The 26,577-nt window shown below is 43.6% G+C and overlaps 1 protein-coding gene across 1 annotated transcript; it reads left to right on the forward strand.

The window, feature by feature from the left end:
* Positions 1 to 2,376: 2,376 nt before the first annotated feature.
* LOC148112049 (vomeronasal type-2 receptor 26-like) lies at positions 2,377 to 22,981 on the forward strand. Its single transcript, XM_087878846.1, has 6 exons — positions 2,377 to 2,603; positions 3,021 to 3,309; positions 15,840 to 16,634; positions 19,395 to 19,607; positions 20,185 to 20,311; positions 21,773 to 22,981. The coding sequence occupies exons 1-6, from the start codon at positions 2,377 to 2,379 to the stop codon at positions 22,681 to 22,683; spliced, it is 2,562 nt and encodes an 853-aa protein (XP_087734972.1). The 3' UTR covers positions 22,684 to 22,981.
* Positions 22,982 to 26,577: the final 3,596 nt, after the last annotated feature.

Raw genomic sequence — 26,577 nt, forward strand, 5'->3', positions numbered from 1 at the left:
TGCTTCTTCCTCCTTATCTGGGAAGTGGGGCACCCCATGGAGAGGGGGTCCGTCTGGCATTTCAGGGAAGGGCTGAGGTGGGGGAAATGGGGTGGGGGGGTCGAAGTCTGGTTTGCTAGCTTTGGATCTGGCAGGTGGGTGTTGTTCCCCCAGGGGCCAGAGGTTGTGTGAAGAGGAACCAGCTTGGTCCTGGCCAGAATAGCCGGCTGAGGCAGGAGCAGAGTTTCTTGGGAGATTAAACTGGGCTTTCGGGGCCTCTTGGGGGATCAGGATTGGATCTGGCCCTCCTCAGCCAAGCCCAGCACTGCCCTGACCCCTTCCGTCCCCTTTGCAGGACCCCACAGCGGAGCCCTTTCAGGAGTGACCTCTGAATGTCTCACCAGGTGGTTGATTAACTGAGCTGAGTGACCAAAGGCCTTTAACCATCATGGGAGGGTGTGGCCTCCTTAACCTGGATTGGGAAGGAACCCTCTTTCCTGGGCTGACTTGAGTGGGCCACAGCTGATGTGAAGGGCATCCAGATGTTTCCAGGCTTTCCATGACAGCTGGGTGCATCTGAGCTGGGCATTGCAGCTGAAGATTCAGTCCTGAATCTTGTCTGGGGGCGCAAAGGAGTTGGGTTCTAGAGGGACCCAATCTCAAAGCGGCCTCCTTCTCCCTTCCATCCCCAAAGGAGCCTCTGAGGACCAGGGGTCTCGTCCTTGGTCGCCCATGAAGCCCCTGAAAATATGGACTGAGATTTTGAAATAGGTGGACTCCGTTTCACACATTTGGGTGCCTGGGAACCTTCCCCCATCCTGTGTCCATGTGTGAAGCAGGTCATCACGCTAACCTGGCATCTGATTGATGCATTCTGGCATGGCCCATTATGCCAACGTAGCAGTTCTCCTTCATGAACCTGGATTAAGGGTGTTGTATGAACTCCCCTAGATTCACCCCCAACCAGCGATGGGATGATGGCCAACGCAGACAGGCCAGACTGCAGACAGGATGGAAAACGTTTTATAGGATCTGCTTTTGGCTTTGGGGTTTTCCGCAATCCACTGCAATACATTGTTTAGCCCATTGTGTGAACCAATTCCAGGTTCGGCATTCAGGCAATAGAGTTGGGCTAATGGGAGAGAGACAGAAATGAATCCTTGTGGCTGGAGGGGGTCCGTGATTTCCCACAATGTCCGGACAAAGCTTGGCAGAGGCTTCCAGAGATCTCTCCATGGGTGTTCAGAGCAGGGGTGAAATCTACTTACCTTCCCTACCAGTTCGGAAGCGAGCGCTCTAAGCACGCATGCATCACGTGTATGCTTGGTCCCTCTGCACATGCGCAAAGCCTCCTGCGCATGGACAGAGGGTCAAAAACAGGTTACTTCCTGGTTAAAACCAGGAAGTAACGACATTCAGGTGGGTGGGCAAAGCCTCGTGCTGCCACCATTACCATATCTCCGAATCACACGCCGCCACCGCTACCATTTCAGCCGAACCGGTCCGAACCAGTAGCATTTCACCCCTGGTTCAGAAGATTAACATGTGATTTTGATGCTCTTTCTCCTGCCAAGCATTGGGAGAAATAATGAGCACTGCTTGCTTTAAAGAATCTTTTTCCAGGTTTGCCATAATCCTCAGCCACAGTTATGCAGTTAGCAGAGACAGATTTTTTTTAACTCTGCAAAGTTCAAAAAAACTAGTTTTTCATTAAAGTTGATTTTGTTCTTGGAGTCTGGCCACACTATTGCATCAGCCCTTTTGTGTGGTGCCCTTGAGCATTAGCTTTCAAAATAAAGTAAATTTTGGTTCCAACTCAGCTGGCAGCTATTTCAGATCTGTGACATACTCTGGAATTAAGTGGCCCCCAGTGTTTTGTCTTTCATCACTATGCAAACAAATACCAGATTTATTTGTTTCTTCAGCCACAGGTGCCGTGTATTTCCCCCAGGGCCACTTTCAAGCATGGAGACCCCAAACCTCTCAATTCTAGATGATGGATTTAATTCCATCTCTGCCCCTGTTATTATGAATCACATGGGGATTATTTCCCTTTCATTTCCCTCCAGAGAATTTCCCAACAACCTCTGAATCCAAGAACTAGTTGAATTATCCAGGGATCCCTCCTGAGAGGGAGAATTATGATAAAAATTTTAGCTCTGCTGTTGGGCCGAATCCTCCAGGGGAGACTTTGGGCAGAGAAATATGGAGTTTTGGGACAGGCAGAGTCTGTGCTCTTGAATCTACTTCTCCCTCCTTTCCAGATGAAGCTGAGTGTTTCTCTGTGTTTGAAGAAGGAAAGCAACTGGATCATATTCCACCTTATGAGAGTCCTTTGAATTCTTTTAATTCTTCTTTAGAAACAGGAAAGGGATTCACTGATTCATGCCATGAATTATGGACCTCCTGCTTCTGCTTCTGATGCTGCTTTTGTCCCATCCAGTCTCTGGGAAGCTGAGAATGAAATGCCCGCTGAGTTCGGAGAACCAAGATGGAAAACAACCACAGAGCTTTTACAGCCCAGGAGACCATCTCATTGGTCTAGTCATCAGTGGAGATGAAAGATTGCATATAAAGTTGCCTTTCAACGTGGCTCCTCCTCTTCAGTTTGTTTTCCATGATCTGTAAGTCACTCCATTCTAACACTCTCCTTCTTTTCTCTTTTTTATTTTTCATTTATTCCTATATTGGGTGATATGTCTAATTTCCTGAATGATTTTGATTTCCATGGCTTCTCTCTTTGGTCTGATTTTGTGAAAGAGACTCACACCTAAAAATGGGTCTGAAAAAAAGTTGAAAGGACTCCAGATTATTTTCTTCTCTCAGTCCAATCCTTAATTTATCACTTGAATAATGGATTTACTTAAAGTAGTGGTGGAATCAGTTGTAGTTGCTGTACCTCAGCCCATTTCCATCTTTGTGTAACTGATCACTGGTTTTGGATCAAAGTTATCTTAAGGCTCAGTAGGCTTCTGAAGGATTATATATTAAAAGAAGTATTTGTTGTTGCTGTTGATTATAACAACATGTTTTAACAATAGGAACGTTTATGGTTTTTCACATGGCTTACGATTCATTTTCGCCATTCAAACGTTCAACAAGAATTCCCAGCTCCTGCACAATCTCACACTTGGCTACAACATCCATGACAACCATTTGAGCACTTTCCGTACTTCAGATGCCTTGCTGGACATGCTCTCCACTGGAGAAGCCAATGTCCCCAACTACAGCTGTGGAAGGAAGGAGAACCTCCTGGCTCTTCTTGATGCAGCTGACAGGGCCATCTCCATCCAGATGTCAACATTAGGAGGCACCTACAAAGTCCCACAGGTTTGTGTGTGTTTTTCTCCATCTGGTAAAGTGAGTGGCGGGTGGTGGTGGGTGAGCAATAGATGCAATCATGTCTTCTCCATGGAATTCAATAGCTGCTTTTCTCCATATTCTCAATATTTTACCCCATTATGTTCATGTTGGGATTAATCATAAAAGGCCTGAAATGCAAGCAATACATTCCCTGGAGAAGACATTCTACCAACTACTTAACTGATCAAAAAATATCCCTGGTTGTTGGGGCCTCAATTGGCATCTTCATTTTCACAGATAAATAATGTCTGCCATATCCACTGGGTTAGAAGTTGGCAATAGTAGCATTTTATCCAGCTAAAATGTGGAATAAAAATTACTCTAGAAATTATAGACCAAATAGACTAGCAGATATTGTGGCTAAAATTTATGCCATGATCTTCTTAGTTAAACTTGAGAAAAATGCATTCTTTGCAGAAGAACCAGAAGGTTTTAGGTAGAGTGAAAAGCCATATAGATTTTATAAGAAATAATGGATAAGATAATAATCTAATATTGGCAACAAATTTGTCCTGAAATATCTAATCTATATCAGTGAGGTAAAAAAAGGTTTGCAGGCTTTCTAGATGTTAGTGCAGCATTTGATTCAATAAACAGAGAAATATGATGGAGAAAATTGATTCCCCTCAAAATGGAGCTCAGACTGTTGGCCCTGATCCAAGCCCTTGTTTGAGAGGGAGGTTTGGGCTCAATGGAGCCATGAGAAGGAGGATCTACGCTTACCAAGGGGGAAAGGGAAAGGTGTGTATTTGAACCCTTGTTCTTCAGTCTTGCTATGAATGACTTACTAGGACTAATGCAGGATCAAAAAACAGATCATAAATAAATGTTATTTTGTTTTTTGACAAAAGTGACTAAATTAGCGGACCAGTGAAATGCAGTGCACGTAGTATACAGTACTTGGATTTCAGAAAGGCTTTGACAATGTAAACCATCATCTACTTCTTGGTAAGCTAAAAATATGTGGGATAGACAGCATCATCCCCAGATTTCATTAAATGAAATTCATTGTAGAGAAAAGTAATATTTTACATTTAGGCTAGAAAAACCAAATGTACACTTACAGATTAGGTGAAACCTGGCTCCATAGCAGTAACTGTGAGAGGGATCATGGAGTCCTAGAGGACAATCACTTAAATATGAGCCAGGAATATGTGGCTGTAGAAAATCAGAGGCCAGACATTTGCTCTGAACAAAGATGTCTCTCCCGCTCTTGCAGAGAGCTTTATTTTTTATACAGTTTTACACAGACAGATAAAAGGCAGGACAGCAACAGCGTTCTAATTGGAAAATCCTCCTCCCTGTTCCCCCACTCAGAAGGAAGGTCAGATAACACAGACCAGAGCCAGAATGAGATCATCCAGGAAGAAGATACATGACACCAGAAACGGAAGCAGTTTGCTGCATTCTGTCCAAATTAATTCTTCCATCCCTACATGTGGCAGCAGCCAAAAAAGCTAATTCAGTCCTAGGCTGTGTTAACAGAGAGATAAAATCAAGATAATCAAGAATAGTGCATCCAGTTTTGGCCACCATATTATAAAAAAGATATAGAGACTCTGGAAAGAGTGCAGAAAAGATGATTAAGGGCCTGGAGACTAAAACTTATGAGGAACAGTTGCAGGAATTCAGTATGTCTAGTCTAGTGAAAAGGACTGGGATGTAATAATAGCAATGTATCAAAAAAAATTTGGAAAAGTTTTTCAGTTTTATTTTTTATACACATAATATAAAATGTACATTTTCTTATACATAATTAATCCTACATATACATGTTTTCCTTAAAGAAAGCATTAAAATAAGGCATTTTAATTACATTTGGAGTTGCTCTTCTACCTTTTCTTCCCTCAACCCTTCTTCTTCTCCTCCTCTTTCCCTTCCCTCCCTCCCCTCCCCTCCTACTTTCTCCTTCCTCCTCTCCTACCTCATCCTACTTCCCCTTCCTTTCCCCCATTTCTCTCTTCTTTCCCCCCTACTCACCTTCTCTCCTACTCCTCTCCCCTCCCCTTCCTTCCTCTCCTTTTCCCTTCCTTCCATTTCTCTCCCTCCCTTTCCTCTTCCTACCCTCTACTCCTCTCTCCTTTCTACCTTCTTTGCTGTGGAATATTCTTCTTCTTTGGTATCCGAACAACTCCTGTATTCTAATAGTATATACTTTCTTTCAAATTCTTTTCAGATTTATTCTATCAGTATTTATCATCAGAATTGTACACTTATTCTTATTATCTTCTTTCTTTTCCCCCTCCCATCCCCCTTTTTCATTTACTCTGGTGTCATCTGGGTTTCTATTTCTTTTTTATCCTCTCCCTCTTTAACTTTCTATTATCTAAATCATTTATCTATCCTCTTATCTTCATATTTCTTTTCTAACCATATATAAAATCTTCCCCATGTCTTGAAATACACTGATTCCTCTTTATCTCTTATTCTTAGTTAATCTATTCATTTCCGCACAGTCGAAAATCTTTTTTATTACTTCACCTTCTGACGGATTTTTTTCTGTCTTCCAATTTTGTGCAAACACAATTCTTGCTGCTGTTATTATATGTATAGTTAAATACACATCTTCTTTACTATATCTCTCTGGGAGAATACCCAATAAAAAAACCTCTGGTTTTAATTCTATAGATTTATGTAATATTTCTTCCAACCATTTCTGTATTCTAAACCAATAATTTTTTGCTTCTAAACATGACCACCACATATGATAGTATGATCCCGGCAAATGCAAACATTTTCAACATTTGGCTGATTTATCCTTAAACATCTTTGCTAATCTTTCTGCTGGCATATGCCACCTATAAAACAGATTTTCTTTATATGCAGTTGCCATTGTCAATTTATAATTCCTTTCCCGTAGTTTTTGCCATTTCTCTAATTCTATTGCATATCCAAAATTTTTCGCCCATGTTATCATTGTCTCTTTTACCTCATCACCTTCCAATCTAATTTGCAACAAATAATTATACAGTCTTTTAATCATTTTTTCATCCTTTCCAACCATTATCTGATCCAACTCTGATTCCCCCCAAATTAAAACCGTATTGTTTCAAGTCTTTATCATATCTTGATTGTATCTGCAGCCGTGTATACCAGTCAATCTCAATCCCTTGTTTTTCTAAGTCTTGTTTCTGTTTTAATTCTCCCTTCTCTGTTAAAATGTCTTTATATCTTACAATCTTGTCCATGTTAATCATATTTGGATGTGTCAACGCTTCTATTGTTAAAAACCACATTGGTACTTCCATATAATGTTTTTCTTTCACTCTTTCCCAAACTACCAACAAGCCATTCCTTACACAATGTCTCTGGAAATATCCATGAATCCGATTTTTTCCATATCATAAGAAAGCATGCCATCCTAGTTGTAGGTCATGTCCTTCCAAAGTCAATAGTTTTGTATTTCTCAATAAGATCCATTCTTTAATCCATGTTAACATCGCCACTTGATGATACAATTCCCAATTTGGTAGACCAAATCCTGCTCTAAACCTGGAGTCTTGAAGCAATTTAAAGTTAATTCTCGCTTTTTTCCCTTGCCGTATGTATTTACATCATTTTATTCAAACTTTCAAAGTATTTTTTCTCCGACTTTATCGGAATTGTTTGAAAAGAAACAACAATCTTGGGCAATACATTCATTTTGATTAACGCTATTCTCCCCATTAAAGATAATTGTAAATTTTTCCATTTTTCCAAATCTGTCTCAACCAATTTTCCAAAGTACTAGAAAGCGAGACAAGAAACAATGGATGGAAACTAATCAAGGAGAGAAACAACCTAGAACTAAGGAGAAATTTCCTAATGGTGAGGAATGGAACATCTACCCTTCAGAAATTGTGGCTGGTCCATCACTGGAGGCTTTTAAGAAGAGACTGGACAGCCACTTGTCTGGAATAGTATAGATAGATACAGATTAACAGAGTTGGAAGGGACCTTGTAGGTCATCTAGTCCAAGCAGACCCTACACCATTTCTGACTGATGACGGTCCAGTCTCTTCTTGAAAGCTTCCAGTGATGAAGCTCCCACAACTTTTGAAGGCAACTTTATCTCTTTATTTCCAGGTTGAATCTCTCCTTGTTCAGTTTCCATCCATGATTCCTTATCTGGCCTTCAGGTGCCTTAGAAAACAGCTTGACCCCCTCCTCTCTGTGGCAGCCCCTCAAATATTGGAAGACTGCTATCGTGTCTCCCCTGGTCCTTCTCTTCACTAGACCAGCCATGCCCAGTTCCTGCAACCATTCATCATATGTTTTAGCCTCCAGTCCAGTGGTGGGTTCCTCCCGGTTCGGCCCGGTTCCCGCGAGCCGGTAGTGGTGACAATATGATGTCACCGAACCGGTTCTCCCCCCCCACCCATCCCCCCCCACCCCCCACCCCCGCATTATTCTTACCTTTTATTTGGCCCCACTCCCAATCTATTGCTGCCTCCTGAGTCCCAGCTGATGGCTAGAGGGAAAAAACTGTTTAAACTCTTGCCCCGGGGCTTCAAAGGTCCGCCCTACAGCTGATTAGTGTTAAAAGAAAACAAATGAGTAGACCGGTGTCTGCAAAAATAAATGGGTAGACCCAGTGGTGGGATTCTACTTCGGTAGAACCGTAGTTAAGTAGTTAAGCCAGTGGTTCCCAAAGTGGGCGGTACCATGCCTTCGGGGGCGGTAAGAGGCAAGGGGGCAGCAGGGGGGCGCTAGAGGCAAAAGGGGACAGCAGGGGGGCGCTAAGTGGCAAGTAGGGTGGCCCCCACCCTTTGGCCTGTGCCTCACAGCAGTTACCTCCTTGCAAGCAAACAGCAAGAAAAAACAACTCCTTTCAGCTTCAGCATAGGCTAATTAGCCCATTGATTAGATCGGCTTCCTGACTCTCAGCTGTTTTGCTCTCAGCTGTTTAGGGCAGGGCTCAGCTGTTTGCTGCAAAGAGCTAAATTGCGGAAGCAGATTTTTTTTTCTCCTTATGCAAATCAAGCTGAAAACGAAATTGAAAGTAAAGCAGGGTGTTGGCTGTTAGTTGGAAAATTAGGCAGAGGCAGATTTCTTTTCTTTTTCCTCACCAAAAAAGGTAGGTGCAAACAATAGGAAATTTAGGGCAAAAGAGGTGAGTTCAAGATTTTAAAACACAAAAGAAAAAAAGCTCTATTTAACTAGGGAATTGTAATAATTGAGATATGATTAATTGTATATTGTGTTGAAAGCAGGAATGGTTAAGTTGTGGTTTGGAGGAATATATGGGGGAAATTATTTGGTTTATTATTATTGGTAAATATAATTAATTGATTTATAAGAAATTGGATTGCATGGAAATAATTGGAATATTCATATTCATATTGATTAATATACAAAAAAGATAGTTATATAACTAATTGATTTATATTAAAATGTTGAATTTGTATTAAACAACTGTATTACATAATTACATAATTAACCAATGTGAAGATGGATATAAAAATAGAAGGGGTATAATAAAGAATAGAAGGGAAAAATTGAATTTGATTAAGATTAGAGATGAGGATGAAGGGTAATATTGGTTTTTTAAAAAAATACATGAGGAATAAATATGGCAAAAAGGAAATATAGAAATTGTAAATTTAATTGAAATGACTAAACACTGTTTAAATTTGTGAACCGGCCAAATACTCTGTTCAAAGAAAATACATTGTATGTTTGTATGTATGTTTCTAATTATTGCTCTTTATTCATATTTGTTCTCTTTTATTCTTTAAAGTTTAACAATTCATCCTTTATCTTAATATCTTTATATTTGTTTGGGGTTGGCTTTCTTCCCTTTTGTTGTGTATGTATCTATTTTGTGCGGGAAATTCAAATGCTCTGTGAATTGTGATTGGTTAACGGTTGCCCCTGAAAAGTATATAAAGAGGACTGTTGCCTGTGTTTCTTAGCTGAAGTCTCACCCTGAATTAAAGAGCTGTTGTCACTAGCTTGCTTGTGCCTCTCATTATTCCCGCGCTACAACATTGGTGACAAAGGTGGGATTGAGGCCACAAGAAGCAAATCAAAAAGAGCTCTGAGTTTCAGCCAGGGTGACGAGCGGACTAAGGAGACATACTGCGATGTCTGCCTACGTTCTGCCAAAACCCTTCGATCTGACCCGAGAGAAGTGGGGATCGTATCTGACCAGGTTCGAGTGTTCCCTGGAAGCAAGCGAGATGCAAGGGCTCTCCGCGAACCGAAAAAGAGCCCTATTCTTAAGCCACTGCAGGCCTGACATATTCGAGATGGCTGAGTCCCTCTGCGAGCCAACCCCAGTCCAGACGGTCCCCTGGGACGTTCTTCAAGCAAACCTGAGAGCCCACTATGCTCCAGTTCTTTCAAAATTTGTACAGCGCTACAAGCTCCGGCAACATATACAAAGAGAAGGAGAACCGGTCAGCACATATGTGGCCGCCCTTTGAAAAGCCACAACGCATTGTGACTATCGAGATCTGGACGATGTGCTACTCGAGCAATTGATTTGTGGCGTTAGAGACACTCGCTTACAGAGGCGCCTTCTGGTGAAGCCAGATCTAACGTTAGCCGGCGTGCTCGACGAAGCCAGAGCACACGAAGCATCCACGAAGGCTTCTGAGGCACTACAACGGCCACTGCCAAGCAAAGACGGCCCAAAAGCAGCCCCCGTTCACAGAGAGGAGGCGCGAACTAGCACGGAGGAAGAGTAAGACGAAGATGTCTTCCACACGGAAAAGAAAAAAGCGAACAAAGCCGCCGCCATGAGAACTGTCCTAGCTGTGGCGGGGATCACGAGAGACAATCCTGCAAATACAGAGATGCCATTTGCAGGCGTTGTGAGAAGAAAGGCCACCTAGCATGAGTTTGTAGAGCTCAATTTCCGTGTAGTCGCAAGCCACGTGACTACCGTGACCAACCAGAACTGGCACGTTCAAAACAGCCAACCAGAGATGACGGCATGAGAAAACGGCGCGAGATTCAAAAGCGGGAGACCTACAGCACGAGAATCGGCCAAGCCAGCACGACTGACGAAGAGAAAGTCTATACGAAAGTAGAAATCGAAGGGAGACCATGCGAAATGGAAATCGACACCGGGTCTACCCTGTCCATCATGTCCTGGACTACACTCAAGGCGCTCCTGCCAAAGATCCAGAAAACCCAGCTGTCATGACAAAGAGTTCGCCTCCTCGACTACCAAGGAAACCGAGTTCCTGTGGAAGGCGTGGGCACGTTCCGAGTCACCTATGGCGAGTTCCAGAAAGAGCTTCCCCTGACCATCGTCAGCAAGCCGCTACCAAGTCTCCTGGGCATGGCGTGGTTCCGAGCCCTCGGCATGGGCTTCATGGGCGTCCACAGCATCGGTGGGCCATCACTCAAAGAAAACCTCCTTCACGAATTTCGGGACGTTTTTGAGGAGACACTAGGCAAGTACGTGGGGACCCCTATTTCCTTTAATTTAGACCCCAACGTGGCCCAAATCAGACTAAAAGCAAGACGGGTTCCATTTGCTTTAAAGCCCAAAATTGACGCTGAGCTCGACAAGCTAATCAGACAGGGGGTCCCGTATTAGTTCCCGTAGATCACGCTAAGTGGGAAACTCCAATAGTCATGCCAGTAAAATCAGACGGATCAATTAGAATTTACTCTGACTATAAATGTACAATCAACAAGGCGTTGCAACAGAGTGCCTATCCCGTTCCGATTGTCCACCATCTACTGCACTCCCTGGGGCCTGGCAAGCTATTTGCCAAATTAGACCTCGCAGGCGTACCAGCATCTGCCAGTAGATGACGCTACAGCAGAATCACAGACCATAGTAACTCACAGAGGTGCATTTAAATGCACTAGACTACAGTTTGGGGTTAGCATCGTCCCAGGGCTCTTCCAGAGTACCATGGAGCACCTTCTACAAGGCCTCCCAGGAGTCGTCCCCTATATCGACGACGTCCTCATTAGTGGCCAGAACGAGGCACAGCTTGGGGATAGGGTTAGACAAGTCCTAACCAGGTTCAGAGAAGCGGGACTTAAACTTAAAAAGTCCAAATGCAAGATAGCGGTACCCTCCATAGAATTTTTGGGATTGACGGAATGGGTATTCACCCCATGGAAAGCAAAGTCAGTGCCATTCAGAATGCGCCCACTCCCAAACCGAAGTCCGAACTGCAGGCATTCTTGGGACTCCTCAATTTTTACACAATGTTTTTAAAGGACAAAGCCACCATTGCAGAGCCTCTGCATAGACTCTTAGGAAAAAACGTTCCCTGGGTGTGGGGCAAACCAGAAGCGGCTGCATTTAGGGCAGTTAAAAGACTTTTGTCCGAGGACAGTTTCTTAATACAGTACAACTCTGAACTGCCTCTAGTACTCGTGTGCGACGCGTCCCCTTTTGGTGTGGGCGCTGTGTTGAGCCATAGACTACCGAATGGGCTAGAGGCGCCCATTGCATATTACTCTTGCACTTTGTCTAGTGCAGAAAGAAATTACAGCCAGCTGGACAGGGAGGCATTAGCGGCTGTAACTGGGGTCAAAAAATTTCACGAGTACTTGTTTGGCTGGACTTTTGAACTTATTACAGACCATCAGCCTCTTTTGGGACTTTTGGCTGGTGACAAACCGACCCCGGCTGCACTCTCCCCCCGGATGACTAGATAGTCCATTTTCCTGGCTGCATATTCATACAAACTGCTCCACCGACCGGGCCGAACCCTGGGCCATGCTGACGCCCTCAGCCAATGCCCCTTGCCTGAAATATTAGAAAACCCGACTCCGGAAGCCCCGGTACTACTGATTGATGTTGTGTCCCCGGGCCCCATTTCTTCTGGCGAAGTGGCGAAGGCTTCTGCCAAAGACTCTGTATTGCACACTGTAATGGGCTGGGTAATGCGGGGTTGGCCTACCAAGGTGGACGGTGGGGATTTTCAATTGTATTTTACTAAGAAAAATGAACTGTCAATGTTGGGGGGTTGCTTACTGTGGGGAGACAGGGTGGTCATTCCCTCTCGGTTAAAGCATAGAGTTTTGGAAATGCTGCACGAAGGCCACCCTGGTATTGTTCGAATGAAAGGCCTAGCTCGAAGCTATGTGTGGTGGCCACATCTTGACCAAGACGTCACTGAGTGGGTGGGGAAGTGCAGGCCCTGCCAGGAGTCCCGCCCGGATCCCCTATAGCTCCCGTTAGGGAATGGGAAAAACCAAACGGACCATGGGGGAGGATCCATATTGATTTCGCAGGCCCGTTCCATGGCCAGAATTTCCTCATAATAGTAGATGCCTTTTCTAAGTGACTAGAGATCACTTTGATGCCCTCGACAACTTCTGAGGCCGTAATTAAAGTCCTCAGGACTTTTTGCAACTCATGGATTACCAGAAACTTGGTTTCAGATAATGGGCCCCAATTCACAGCAACACAATTCAAGGGATATCTGGCCGAATTAGGCATACGACACACATTATCTGCTCCTTTTCATCCGGCTTCGAATGGCCTTGTAGAGAGATTTGTACGAACGGCCAAGGAAGCTCTGTCCCGGCTTGATGCAGGAGATTGGCAAGCTAGGATAGATCAATTCTTAGCAATACAACATGCAACCCCGTGCCCTTCCACGGGGCGCAGCCCAGCCGAGCTATTAATGGGCCGAAAGCTCAGGTGCATTCTCGATCGTTTACACCCCAATTACTCCTCAGATAATTACAAGGGGGAAGGGGGAGGATTAAGACAATTTCAAATCGGAACCCCGGTATTCGCCAGAAACTATGCCAATGGCCCACTGTGGATTGAGGGAATTATTGTAGGAATCACCAGTCCAAAATCATACACGGTAGATGTAGGGCATGGTAAAATTTGGAGAAGACACATAGACCAATTGCGTAAACGTTTGCATTACGAAAACCCCAACACGGTAAATCCTAACTTCCAAAGTTTCCCTGAAACAGCTATCTGAAGCCCGAGTAAGCCGGAATACTTATCAGGCAAGCCAGAGTTCCAGCGCCGCCCCAGCGAGCCGACACTCCCAGCCAGGGATAACCACGCCTCTGGAGAAATCCAGGAGGTTCCATTGGCGGAGCCAGGAGAGACGGGAGGTCCCTCTGACTGGCTCGACGCCTCTCCAGCACCTGAACTGCACAGGTCAACCAGAGTAAAGTCACGCCCTGGTCACCTGCGTGATTTTGTATGTAAATGTGTAAATAGATAGGATAAGTGCCTTCTGGGAGTGGAGGGGTGTTATGTATGTATCTATTTTGTGCGGGAAATTCAAATGCTCTGTGAATTGTGATTGGTTAACAGTTGCCCCTGAAAAGTATATAAGGAGGGCTGTTGCCTGTGTTCCTTTGCTGAAGTCTCACGCTGAAGTAAAGAGCTGTTGTCACTAGCCTGCTTGTGCCTCTCGTTATTCCCGCGCTACAACACCTTTCATCTTTTTTATTGTACAGCAATCTTTCTCCTCAAACCTACCACCTCTCTCTTTTCTTTCCTTCTTACTTTCTCTCCCCTCTCTTCTTCTCCTCCCTACTTCCTCTTCCTTTCTCCTTCTCCTCCTCTCTTCCTCCCTCTCTTACCCTCACTCCTACTCTAATTTCCCTTCCCTTCCTTCCTCCCTTCTCTTCTTTCCCTCTCTCTCCTTCCTTCTTCCATCTCTCTTCTTCCTTCAACCCTCTCTATTGCTGTATCCTTTTGTGCATATGGACTACTCAGAGGGCTGAAAAAGTTATTTTTGACTGGTCCTTGCACTTTTGACCAGTCCTCGAACTTACGACTGTCCTCACATTTTACGTTTTTTGCCCTATCTTGTCACCATGGTGAAGAGAAGCAGTTGTGAAATGAGTGACATGGTTGTTAGGAATGCTGCACGGGCATAAATGTGAGGATGGTCATAGGTGTGAGGACCAGTCAAAAGTGCAAGGACCTGTCAGAAATGACTTTTCAGCCCTCTGAGTAGTCCCTATACACATAGCCATGGCCACTCGGTCACATGACCAGCTAGCCATGCCCACCCAATCACATGACCCCCCCAAGCCACGCCCACAAAATAAGCCATGCCCACAGAACCAATAGTAAAAAAAATTAGAACCCACCCCTGCTCCAGTCCTCTAATCCTCTTGGTTGCTCTTCTCTGCATTTTTTCTAGAGTCTCAACATCTTTTTTATAGTGTGGTGACCAAAACTGGATGCAGGATTCTAGGTTTGGTCTTCCTATGACTTTAGAGGGTGGTATTAGTACCTCTCTTGATCTTGATCGTATCCCTCTGTTAATGCAATTTAGGATTGCATTGGCTTTTTTGGCTGCCGCTGCACACTCTTGACTCACGTTTAATTGGTTGTCCACGAAGACTCCAGGATCCCTCTCACAGTTACTGCTATTATGCCTGGTTTACTGCTTGAACCGGGGGTTGGACTAGAAGACCTCCAAGGTCCCTTCCAACCCTTTTATTTTGTTATAAATTCTGTTATAGGTACACTTGTTTAGCCTGCTAAATTCCTATTGGAATACACTATTTATACAGTTAATGTGATATTATCATACTTACACATTGGATTGTATAGACTTGGATTTTTTTTGTCTTAATAATTATCTGATAATGTATAAACAAGTTCAAAAGTTATGGTCTTTGTAAAATGACATCCTAGCCATAGATGGTCAGCCATTAGAGCAAGTAACACCTTTCCTTACCTGGGGTTGTTTTCTCTGAGCCTGAATCTTGGCTCCCTCATCATCCAAGGAGCTCAGTTAGAGAAAGGGCAGGAGCGAAAGTGGTGCTTAAATGAAAACCTCATAGCTCTCCAGCTTCCTCAGCCCCAATTATTAAAGTATCTGAGGCCCAGTTTTCCCCCATGTTCTTACATCAATCTGATGTTTGGGGCTTCAGAGAGAAACCACCAGCAGAACCAACCCAATCTCAGCCTCTGAGGAGGATCTTGGGGTGGGTAAAAGGACTCCAGCTGCTGCCCTCAGAGCTGATTTGGGAATTTACACCATTTCTGCTTTGTCTAAATTCAGAAGATATGGGCATTGTCATAAAATTTAATCTATGGAAACAGACAGACTCTGAAAATTGTGGCTGTTGGAACAGAGAAAACTTCAATTAAAGACCAAACTTGGATTATGCAACTGACAAATCTTATTAGGCTTTGAGGTCTGCCTGTTTCTTGTGTAACTGGAGAAAGAAGTTAAAAAATTTCCTCCAGAAAGAATCTGAGATTGAGAAGCAAAAAAAGATGCAGCAATCCTCGAAATTTATAATAAGCCCTTTATTGGAATAGAATACTCCAGTTGGCATTTGCACGTGTTAATCTGATTGTGATAAATTGTAGGGGTGATACAGTAATATGATTTACATTTTTATTGTTTTTTAATTTGCTTATTATTTTCCGTTATTATGATACAATCTTGCTAATATTCTGTCTTTAATATTTTAAACAATGTCTGATTAACAATCTATTCTCATACATTCATGAGAATCAGGTTGGATTCATTAAAATCTAATATTTTGGACTTGATCTGATCCCAAATGTAACACAGCATTCTTCATTGCTTTTTCAGATCAGTCATGAGATTGTTTCAGAGGCTCTGAGTGATAAAAGTCAATTCCCCTTTTTTCACCAGGTGGAGCCCAAAGAAGGATTCAACTATCCAGCAATTGTCCACCTGCTCCTCCATTTCAGATGGACCCTGATTGGCCTCTTTGCTTCAGACACAGAAAATGGAGAGAATTTCATGAGGATTTTTCCTCCTGTGCTTGTCAGGAGTGGAATTTGTGTGGTTATATCACAACTGTTCTCAACAACTGGATACACAACAGCCCTCAGGGATTCCCTCTCTGAGTGGAGACAAGTCAACGTCTTTGTTCATTTCATGGAACTTGATTCCATTTGGGGGAGAATTCTTCCTTTCCATTTAACATTTATGCGTCTGCCAGGACCCATTGAAGGGAAAGTCTGGATCCTCACAAATTTTGCAGGGTATGAAATGAACAAGCGTAGACTTCTCAAATACATTCATAGTATTTGGAACTTTGGTTATCTGTTAAAAAAAAGGCCAAGGGATTCTGCCTATAAACCCAATTTCTTTGTGGAAGAAAAGTTTCAAGATCCTTATTTCCGCTGTTCTCTTTCAAAGAACGTCTTTTCTGTCAAAGGCCGCAGAAGATGCACCCAGAAAGCCCCACTGGAGACCCAGAAGAAAAGGAACAGTAACTGGGTCCCAAATGACTATCAGTATTACAGTCTCATGAAGACTCTGGCCCAGGCCTTGAATGCCGCTTATTCCTCCAGATTGAGGAGGAGAAGGAAGGAGGGAGAAAAGACTTTGGGGTCTCCAAGGCTGCAGCCGTGGCAGGTATGGGGTCCCGATATGGATCCATTAATCTTAGATCCTTTGGAGGAGGAATCCAGAGGAGAAGGAGGGGAACCAACTCAAGAGATCTGTCCAATTCAATTACTCAGGGAATAATGGTTCCAAAGAGTAGATACCATGGCATATTTTTTTAAAATTAATTTTTATTCAACATTTATATCTTTAACATCCTTGTTACATTTTTACAGCTTTCCGATACCGGCATCTGTAATAATATCTACAGATATTCTTGGTAATTATCTTTATTTTGTTTTTATTTATTTTCAGGCCTGCTACTATTCCCAATTTCTCTATTTCTAGTAGGAGTTTCTCTCCTGTTTCCTAAGGGTCCTCTAATATAAATGCCATGTCATCTGCAAAGGCCCGTGTTTTATATTCTCCTCTTTTAATTTTTAACCCTTTTATTTCCTTACTTCCCCTTACCTGTGCCAATAATATTTCCAATGAAAGGATGGATAAGAGGGGGGACAATGGACAGCCTTGTCTAAGCCCTTTGTTTATATCGACTTTTTCTGTAAGATCTCCACTGACCATAATTTTTCTGTTTGCTTAGAATAAATTGTCTTCATCATTTCTATAAATTTTTCGCCAAATTTCATCCCGATTAATTGATTAATTAAAAACCGCCAATTCAAGTTGTCAAACGCCTTTTGTGCATCTATCATTATTACTGCCAATTGTTTTTCTGGATGAGCCTCACAGTATTCTAGAATATTCATGATAATCCGTGTATTGTTCTTAATTTGTCGTTTGGGTAAAAACCCGTTTTGATCCCAATAAATTATTTTATTTAATATCTTTTTTAGTCTTTTTGCTATTGTTGCCAGGATTTTATAGTCGGCATTTAACAGTGAGATTGGCCTATAGTTTTGAATGAATTGATTGTCTGTACTTTCCTTTGGAATTAATGCTATATATGCCTCCATCCATGAATTTGGCATTTCGGATTTCTCTAATACCTTGTTATTTATATCCAACATAATTTCTTCCAAAACTTCCTGAAATTTTTTATATACTTCCGCCGGAATTCCACCTGTCCCTGGTGTTTTGTTATTTTTCTGTTTTTTAATTGCCTCTCTTAACTCTGTTAATGTAATTTCCCCATTCAACATTTCCCTATCTTCATCTGTTATACTTGGCAAGTTCCTCTCCTGTAGATAATTTATAATATTTTCTTTGTCAGGTTTCGGGGCTATCTTAAATAAACTTCATTCTCAAGCGCAAAGTCTCTAATGAATCACTTTTATTTTAAGAATAGCAGAATCCAACATTCCTGATTCAAATTGCAGCCAAACTGGCCCCTCCTTCCAACCCCCTCCTCTTCCGCTCTCCAACCCCAATGTCCCATTGGCCATCATGCAGATCCATCTCTACATCCCGGCACGTTCTTTTCACAGGAATGTGGCCCCCACCCTCGTTACCTAGGAAACACTATCTGTAAGATTCAAAAAGCTAGGTAAAAGTTCATCTCAGCAATAAATCAAGCTTCTGCTCTATGCTTCATCTTGTTCATGTCAGCGCTGGAAGAGAGCCTAATTTGGAACGCTGACATCCTTCTTTAATGTTTTCTTGACTATACAGTATTTGAAAATAATTTTGCATAATATTTTCCCCCTCAATTCAATGGAGCAAATTTCCTTGCTCGTCTCGTAAATATTGTACCAATTTTTTAACTTTTTCTTTTTTCAATTTGTGGGCGAGCCATCTCCCTGGTTTATTTGCCGATTCAAAATAGTTTTGTTTTGCCAATTTTCTATTCCTTATCATTTCTTCCTGTTCTAGTATATTAATTTTATGTTTCATTAACTCCATTTCCTTTCTGATTTCCCTGTTTTGGGGATCTTTCTGAAGTGATAATTCTAATTTTTTCAGCTTCTCCAATGTTGACATTCACTGTTCCTTCTTCTCTTTGTTTCTCCTCACCATATACGCAACAGTTATCCCCCTTATTCATCACCTTCAGGTTTCATAGGAAAGATTAAAAAGGGTTAAAAACTATTTCAGTATCATTTTGAAGACAGTTTTTATCCACTTATTATCCAGGCCTCAGGTTTCTAATCACATCACACACTTGTTTGTGAGTCCTTTACTGAAATCCAGTGATATCACCAGAGTTCCCATAATCTATTTAGGAAGTGTAATGATGGGTGAGAATGACTTTTGGGATGAGGGGAAGAGAGGCTGCCTAGGGAAGGATCATAGAAGAGGGGAGAATCCTGCAGCTGCATAATGGGAGAGAAAGAAACTCAGAAAGGATCCTGGCTAACTTTTCAGGCTGAGAAAAGAGTTGGTGGGAGATTTGTTCTTTGAGATCTGCAACATTTTGTTAATGTCGCATTACAATTAATTAGAATTAGCACATCTGGAGGTGTTTTCCATCAGGATGACCAGGTAGAAGATTAGCCTTACAACGTTCTTCTGGATAATCCCATGCTTTCTGGGAATCAACCTATTGTTTTCAAAGAGTTTGTGAATAATCTGTTTTTTCCTCTGTTCATTTTATTTGTCATCTGCTCTAGAATGTTCCCTATAATTGACCAATTGTGTCAATTATCTCTATATTTTGTCAGTATATGATTGATAAATCTTTCTCAAACTTTTTCATTCAATTATGAAGATGATGGCAGTATTTGTATCCTAATTAAGCATACTTGGAGATGAGACAATTGTAGAACAAAGATTCAATATGGGATAAGAAACAAAGTTTTCTGTTTTTCAAATTCCTGGATGTTCCCATTCTAGTTTCATCCCTTTCTGGAGAAGAATGAATTTTGGAATATTTCTCAAAGAAAACTGTACTTGGACCAAAATGGAGAGATAACAGCAGATCTGAGCATTGACAGCTTCTTGGTTCTCCCCAAGGAGGATGTCACAGAAGAGATTCTGGCGTATTTTGAAAGACAGAGACTTACTATCAACCAAGATGCTCTTTCACAGCTAAAGTTGCTCAATAAGGTGAGAGAAATGTTGGTGTCTTTTCTCTGTTTTCCAAAGGTCCCATTTCAAGTGGGCAAAGCCTAGAGTCTCCAGGGTGGTTGGCCTCCCATGCCAGGTGGTGTCATCTAATGGGAGTTCTTCAACAGACGGGACTTAAGTGGAGAGGCTTTGCCATGTTTTAGGAAAATCTTTCAAGATCTTACTGGTCAGAGGTTTCTTTCTTCATCACAGTTTAATTTCATATTAAAAAACCTAATAGAATAAAATTTCCTAAATCTTTTACTGTAAACTTTATTATCAGTTTTAATAAGAATATATCTTCATATTTAAATCTTTTTTCAATTCCATCCCTCTAGACTACGTTAAATAGAAAAGTACTTTATTGTAATGTTAAATTGCATATTCAAAAGAGAGGAACTAAACGAAGAACCTGCCAGTTGTTTTACCTCCTGCATCTGTTTAGAAGTAGTCAGAGGTTTCATATTTACCTCAATGAAGACCAGAGGCTACTTGTCTCCATCCATTTCTCCCTCCATTTTCCATGGACGGAGAGTCCTAACATATTTTCTTTGGCATTCCTTGTTTTTCTGCTCAGTCCCTGCCTCAGTCCAAATGTGTGGAAAGTTGTCATCCTGGATTTGTCAAGAGGGCTCGAGAAGGAGAGCCAGTTTGCTGCTACGACTGCGTTCCTTGTCCGGAGGGGACCTTCTCCACTCAGGAAGGTGGGTCACACAGAGGAAAATGGGAGGCTTTGTGGAACTGGATCCATCCAGAGGATTTTCATGAAAGTGCAAGTTAAAAGACAGATCGAGGCTCACCTGTGGTTGTTTTTTTATCCTGCACAATTTCTTATTTAAACGGAAGTAAATCAAAAAGGCTTGGAAGGAGGGGCTGGGAAGAGATGGGAGGACGGGGTGGCCAACTGGGGAATCTTTACTAACAGCAGAGAAAATATCTCTTATGCCTTTTAGGGTGGGTTCTGAATACCTTTACCACCGGTTCACAATGGGAGCGTGCGCACTTCTGCACATGTGCAGATCGCCTATGATGATGTCCGGGTCAGTGGGCAGATGAATTGTTTTAGGTCCACCTTCTGAAAGACCTTTCAATCCACTGTATATTGGATCCTCCCCTTGAGGATCACTGAGAAGGTGTCACTGGTCCGTAATCTGATGCTGTGGATAGTTATGGGGGGAACTCATTACACAAATTGTCTTCCAATCATATAGATCAATCAATCAATCAATCAGAATAGAGTGGAAGGAACTTTGGAGGTCTTCTAGTCCAGCCCCCTGTTCAAGCAGGAGACCCTAAACCATTTCAGACAAGTGACTGTCCAGCCTCTTCTTAAAAACCTCCAATGTTGAAGCACCCACAACCTCTGGAGGCCAGCTGTTCCACTGGTTAATTCCTCTCACTGATAGGAAGTTTCTCCTTAATTCCATGTTGCTTCCAGATGTTACAGGATATTGTAGGTATCCTCCAAGTTCAGGACATTAACTGCCATGTCGCAGGACTCAGGATGTTTGCCTAAAACGATTATATGATTCATTATTAACCTCTAATAGTATAGGTTCCTATGAAGATTCTACACATTACACTTGAAATAACACCCTAGAATTTCGCTCAATTTAATATATCTGGCTACATTTTTTAAAAAAACCTTTCTTATACTCTGTCAGCCTCCACCTTTACTGCTTTGGCTGCCATAGAAATGGGTGGGAGAGAATTAGAGAGCGTGGGGGGGGGAAGCGTGCTGGAGGATTTTTGAAGAAACGAAACCTAATCTCCGAAGTGGCTATCGGGTCAACCGTCATCGTGTTCCTGATTGATGACGATGCCAGACGTGCTTCCACCTGACCTCTGGGAGACCTTTGGATTGGGTGGTTAATGATGGACAGTGGGAGGGGATGCTTTCTATATGCAACTTTCGCGCCTATTGCTTTAGTTTCAGCTTTTCTTTGGTAGCGTTCACTTCATTTTCTAGTAAAAGTACATTACTCTATAAATAATAATGAGTTTGGCTCATTCTTTCCTGGATTTTGAAGGAAGCACACCTGACATACTCTTTTTAATGAAATCTTTAATAAATACTTCTTGGAAAATCAGCTGTTATCCAAAGGTTTTTCTTGAAAGAGAAAAGAACAGAATATTCAAAATATATTGCTTTTTTGCTTTCTCAGATACAGAAAAATGCACCAAGTGTCCAGATGATAAATACCCAAATGAGGAAAGAGTTCACTGTATCCCCAAAGTTATAACCTTCCTGTCTTATGAAGAACATCTGGGCATCATTCTGGTCTCTTTTGCTCTACTCTTGTTCCTAAACTCAGGCTTTATTTTTATCATCTTCATGAAATACAGAGAAACTCCCCTTGTCAAAGCCAACAACCGGGACCTCTCCTACATCCTCCTGGTCTCCCTCCTGCTTTGCTTCTTGTCTCCTTTTCTTTTCATTGGTCAACCAAGGAAAGCCACCTGCCTTCTCCGACAAACGGTTTTCAGCATCATCTTCTCAGTTGCCGTTTCTTCTCTCTTGGCCAAAACCATCACGGTGGTGTTGGCCTTCCTGGCCACAAAACCAGGAAACCGAGTGAAGAGATGGTTGGGGAAGAGCTTGGCCAACTCCATCATCCTTTCTTCTTCTGCTGTCCAAATTCTCATCTGCTCCATCTGGCTGGGAGTTTCTCCCCCCTTCCCTGAGTCTGACCTCCACTCCCAGCCTGGAGAGATCATCCTGCAATGCAACGAAGGGGCCGTTGTCATGTTCTACGTCACCCTCAGCTACATGGGCTTCCTGGCTGCCATCTGCTTCACGGTGGCTTTCCTGGCCAGGAATCTGCCTGGGGCCTTCAACGAAGCCAAGCTGATCACCTTCAGCATGCTGGTCTTCTGCAGTGTCTGGGTGACTTTTGTGCCCACCTACTTGAGCACCAAAGGGAAATTCATGGTGGCTGTGCAGGTCTTCTCCATCCTGGCTTCCAGTGCTGGTCTGCTGGGCTGCATCTTCATCCCCAAGTGCTACATTATCCTTCTGAGGCCAGACCTCAACACAAAGGAGCAGCTCACAGCCAGAATAAATATAAAAGCATGAGATATAACACCATTATGATATTGGAAGAATTGTTAAAATTTCTTTTATTTGAAAGGAGGTATTCTTTCCATTTAGATAGTATGCAGGAGTCAAAGAAAATCATATGTATATGTTTCAAATTTGGAAATTATTGAATTCTTCACAAAGGAGCAGCTTACAGCCAGAAGAAATGTGTAAATGTGAGACTGAGGAATTTCAACTTTTAACATTTTCCACAGTCCAAACGTAGAAAATGGTCCAAGCTCTACTCCATGCATGAGTGGGCCAACTATTTTTCTTGAAAGAAATAAAGGGTGTGTGGAAGTTTGTGAGGAGACAAATTTCTTGGAGACATGGGAGCATGTTAGCAAGACAGAAATATAGAAGGAATGTATGGAGCAACGTTGATGCCCTCATTTCTCAGTACATTTCATCCAAACTGCTGTGGCAACGCAACTGAGACATTTCTTTTTGTTTACACAATAACTCTTTCTTGAGGGTAGCAACAATACAAGGCTGGGGAGGTAACTTGAGTCTCTCTGATTCTGAATATTCATGCTTACATCATCTATTAAATGAAATATGCATATGTATGATTGTCCTTTTCTCCTCCTTTCCTGGAATGTAAAAATATGAGTACATTCTTTTGTCTGTAAAATTTCCTCCCATTATTTTCTGGGGAGAAATTCCTCCAATGGACACTGAATAAATAACAACTTCAGTGAGCCTGGATTATTAGTTTTTTGGCTCGTGTGTTTGATTCCAGAGAAACTGGTGTCAGGAGTAGGATTCAAAGTCTTCCATCTGCCACTAGGGACAACAGATGGGGCAGCCCTATAGGGTGAGTGTTGTGAGATTGATCTCATAACCCTTCCCACTGCCACATAATGGCACCATAGGAGCTTCTGTCAGACCACAGTCTGTGTCCAAGTGTCTCTTGTGGCTGGAAAGGTTTGTGGTCCCTTCCGTCCCAATTTCTCAGCCGCCCTGGCCCTGCTGTGAGCTCAGCCGAGCAAAGTCTGGAGGTATCCAGGAACTGAGGGGGAATTTGGCTTTGCAGAGTGAGTGGGGCCTTCTGTTGAAGAATGGAGACTGACCCAGAGGTTCTGTGCAAACTCCCCTTTTCCTCTTGTCTGAATGGAGGAATTCAGATGATCCTAGGCAGGGAGGGAAGTGGATGATGGGTGTTATGTATATATGTTTTGGCGGGAGATTCAAACCACAATGGGTCATTTGTAATTGGTCAGTTCCCTGGCCAGCAGAGTATAAAAGGAGGGCTGTTTGCCTGTAACCTTTGCTGAAGTCTCATGCTACATTAAAGAGCTGTTGTCACTACCTTGGTTCTGCCTCCTCAATCACCCAACTCAACATTGGCGATGAAAGTGGGATTGAGGCACTGAGAAGCAAGCCGAAAAAGAGCTACCTACAGCGGATTCAGCCAGGCTGACGAGCTGTACACAGCAGAACGACCATGATGTCTGCGTTCGTACCCCCAAAGCCTTTCGACCCAGCCAGAGTGAAGTGGGGGTCGTACATGATCCGGTTCTAGTGCGCTTTGGAAGCCAGCGACATGCAGGGCCTCCCTGGGAACCGAAAGAGGGCCCTGTTCCTGAGCGATTGTGGGCCGGAGGTCTTCGACATGGCAGAGTCACTCTCGGAACCGACCCCAGTCCAGACCGTCTTGTGGGAAGTGCTACAAGCCACGCTCAAGGCACACTACGCCCTGGTACCATCGAAGTTTGTGCAGCGCTATGAGCTCCGGCAACGAGTACAGCGTGAAGGATAGCCAATCAGCACGTACATGGCCACCCTGCGTAAGGCTGCAATGCACTGTGAGTACCGGGACCTCGATGATGCCCTCCTAGAACAACTAATCTGTGGCGTGAGAGATATACGCTTACAGAGGTTGCTTGCAAGGCAGAACCTGACTCTACCCATCGCCCTCGATGAAGCCAGGGTGCACGAGTCATCTACCAAGGCTGTGGAGACACTGCAATGACCAGCTAACCTGAAAGAAACCCCGAGGTCGGCGCCGGTACACCGAGAAGTCACCCAGACCAGCAGTGAGGAAGAGTCAGAGGAGGATGTCTTCCAAACAGAGAGACAGACATGGGAGCAGAACGAGCGACGTGGCAGCTGCTCGAACTGTGGAGGAGCACACCAGAGGCAAACCTGTAAGTTCAGGTATGCCATCTTCCGGCATTGCGAGAAGAAGGGACATTTGGCGAGAGTCTGCAGGGCAAGCCTACCAGTCAGCCACAAGCCCCGGAACAACTTCACCCAATCAGAGCCAGTGCGGCACTAGCGGACCAATAAAGACGGCGACCAGAGAAAATGGCGCAAATTTCAAAGCCATGAGGCCTGCAGCACCAGGATCGGCCAGGCCAGCATGATCATCGAGAAGAAGGTCCACACAACAGTTGAGATTGAAGGACAACCCTGTGAGATGGAAATCGACACCGGGTCGTCCCTGTCCATCATGTCCTGGGCGACCCTGAAGGCCGCCCTCCCCAACTTCAAGAAGAGCCGACTCCAGATTCAACGAATCCGGCTTCAGGACTACCAGGGAAACAGCATTCCTGTCATAGGAGTCGGCACATTCCAAGTCACCTATGGCAAGTACCGGAAGGAGCTACCCCTCACTGTGGTCAGTGAGACACTTCCCGAGCCTCCTAGGGCTGGACTGGTTCAAGGCCCTACGACTGGGATTCATCGGTGTCAACAGCGCCAGTGGCAGCACCCTGAAGGAGGATCTCATGCTGGAATTCCAGGACATCTTTGACGACCGGCTGGGCAAGTACGTGGGGACCCCTATCTCCTTTAATTTAGACCCTAATGTAGCTCCGATCAGACTGAAGGCCAGGCGAGTGCCGTTTGCACTAAAACCCAAAATCGACTTGGAGCTGGATAAGCTAATCAAGCAAGGGGTGTTAGTCCCAGTGGATCATGCCAGGTGGGAGACCCCAATAGTGACTCCAGTCAAGTCAGATGGGTCTGTGTGCATATGCGCGGACTACAAATGCACATTAAACAAGGCTCTTCAGCAGAGCGCATACCCCGTCCCAATTGTGCATCATTTGCTCCATTCGCTGGGCCCTGGCAAGATCTTTGCTAAACTCGACCTTGCGCAGGTGTACCAACAACTGCCGGTAGATGGTGCTACCGTGGAAGCACAGACTATAGTCACCCACAGAGATGCAGACTTCAATTCAGAGTCAGCATAGCCCCCGGACTTTTTCAAAGTACCATGGAGTGTCTGTTACAGGGTCTGCCAGGGGTGGTGCCCTACTTTGATGATGTACTCATTAGCGCAACAGACAAAAAACAGCTAGGGGACAGATTCCGGCAGGTTTTGGCCAAATTCAGGGAGGTTGGATTTTGCATGAAACGAAATAAGTGCATGATTGCAGTCCCCTCTGTGGAATTTCTGGGGTACCAGGTGGACAGGTCAGGCATACACCCCACCGAGAGCAAAATAAGGGCCATCCAGAACGCGCTCACACCCAAGAACAAATCGGAGCTACAGGCTTTCTTGGGTCTCCTTAACTTTTACGCCATATTCCTATGGGACAAGGCAATGGTCGCCGAGCCGCTACACCGGTTACTTTGGGTCTGGGGGAAGGCTGAAGCTGCCGCATTCAAAGCAGTGAAAAAACTCCTATTGGCAGACAGCTTCCTAATTCAGTATAATGCGACGCTACCACTTGTACTTGTCTGTGACTTATCCCCTTTTGGCATGGGAGCCGTCTTGAGCCATAGACTGCCAAATGGCCTCTAGACGCCCATCGCCTACTACTCACGAACCCTGTCCAGTGCAGAACGGAATTACAGCCAGCTGGACAGGGAAGCCCTTGCAGCCGTGTTGGGGGTCAAGAAATTTCACGAATATCTATTTGGCTGACATTTCGAATTGGT

Source organism: Pantherophis guttatus, chromosome 15 (genome assembly GCF_059756535.1).
Source record: "Pantherophis guttatus breed Tessera chromosome 15, ASM5975653v1, whole genome shotgun sequence".
NCBI lineage: Eukaryota > Metazoa > Chordata > Lepidosauria > Squamata > Colubridae > Pantherophis > Pantherophis guttatus.

Coding starts and splice junctions, on each gene's coding strand:
- LOC148112049 (XM_087878846.1), top strand. CDS start 2,377: ATGGACCTCCTGCTTCTGCTTCTGATGCTGCTTTTGTCCCATCCAGTC. Junction 16,635..19,394: donor CAAGGCTGCAGCCGTGGCAG/GTATGGGGTCCC, acceptor TTCCCATTCTAG/TTTCATCCCTTTCTGGAGAA. Junction 20,312..21,772: donor GACCTTCTCCACTCAGGAAG/GTGGGTCACACA, acceptor TTGCTTTCTCAG/ATACAGAAAAATGCACCAAG.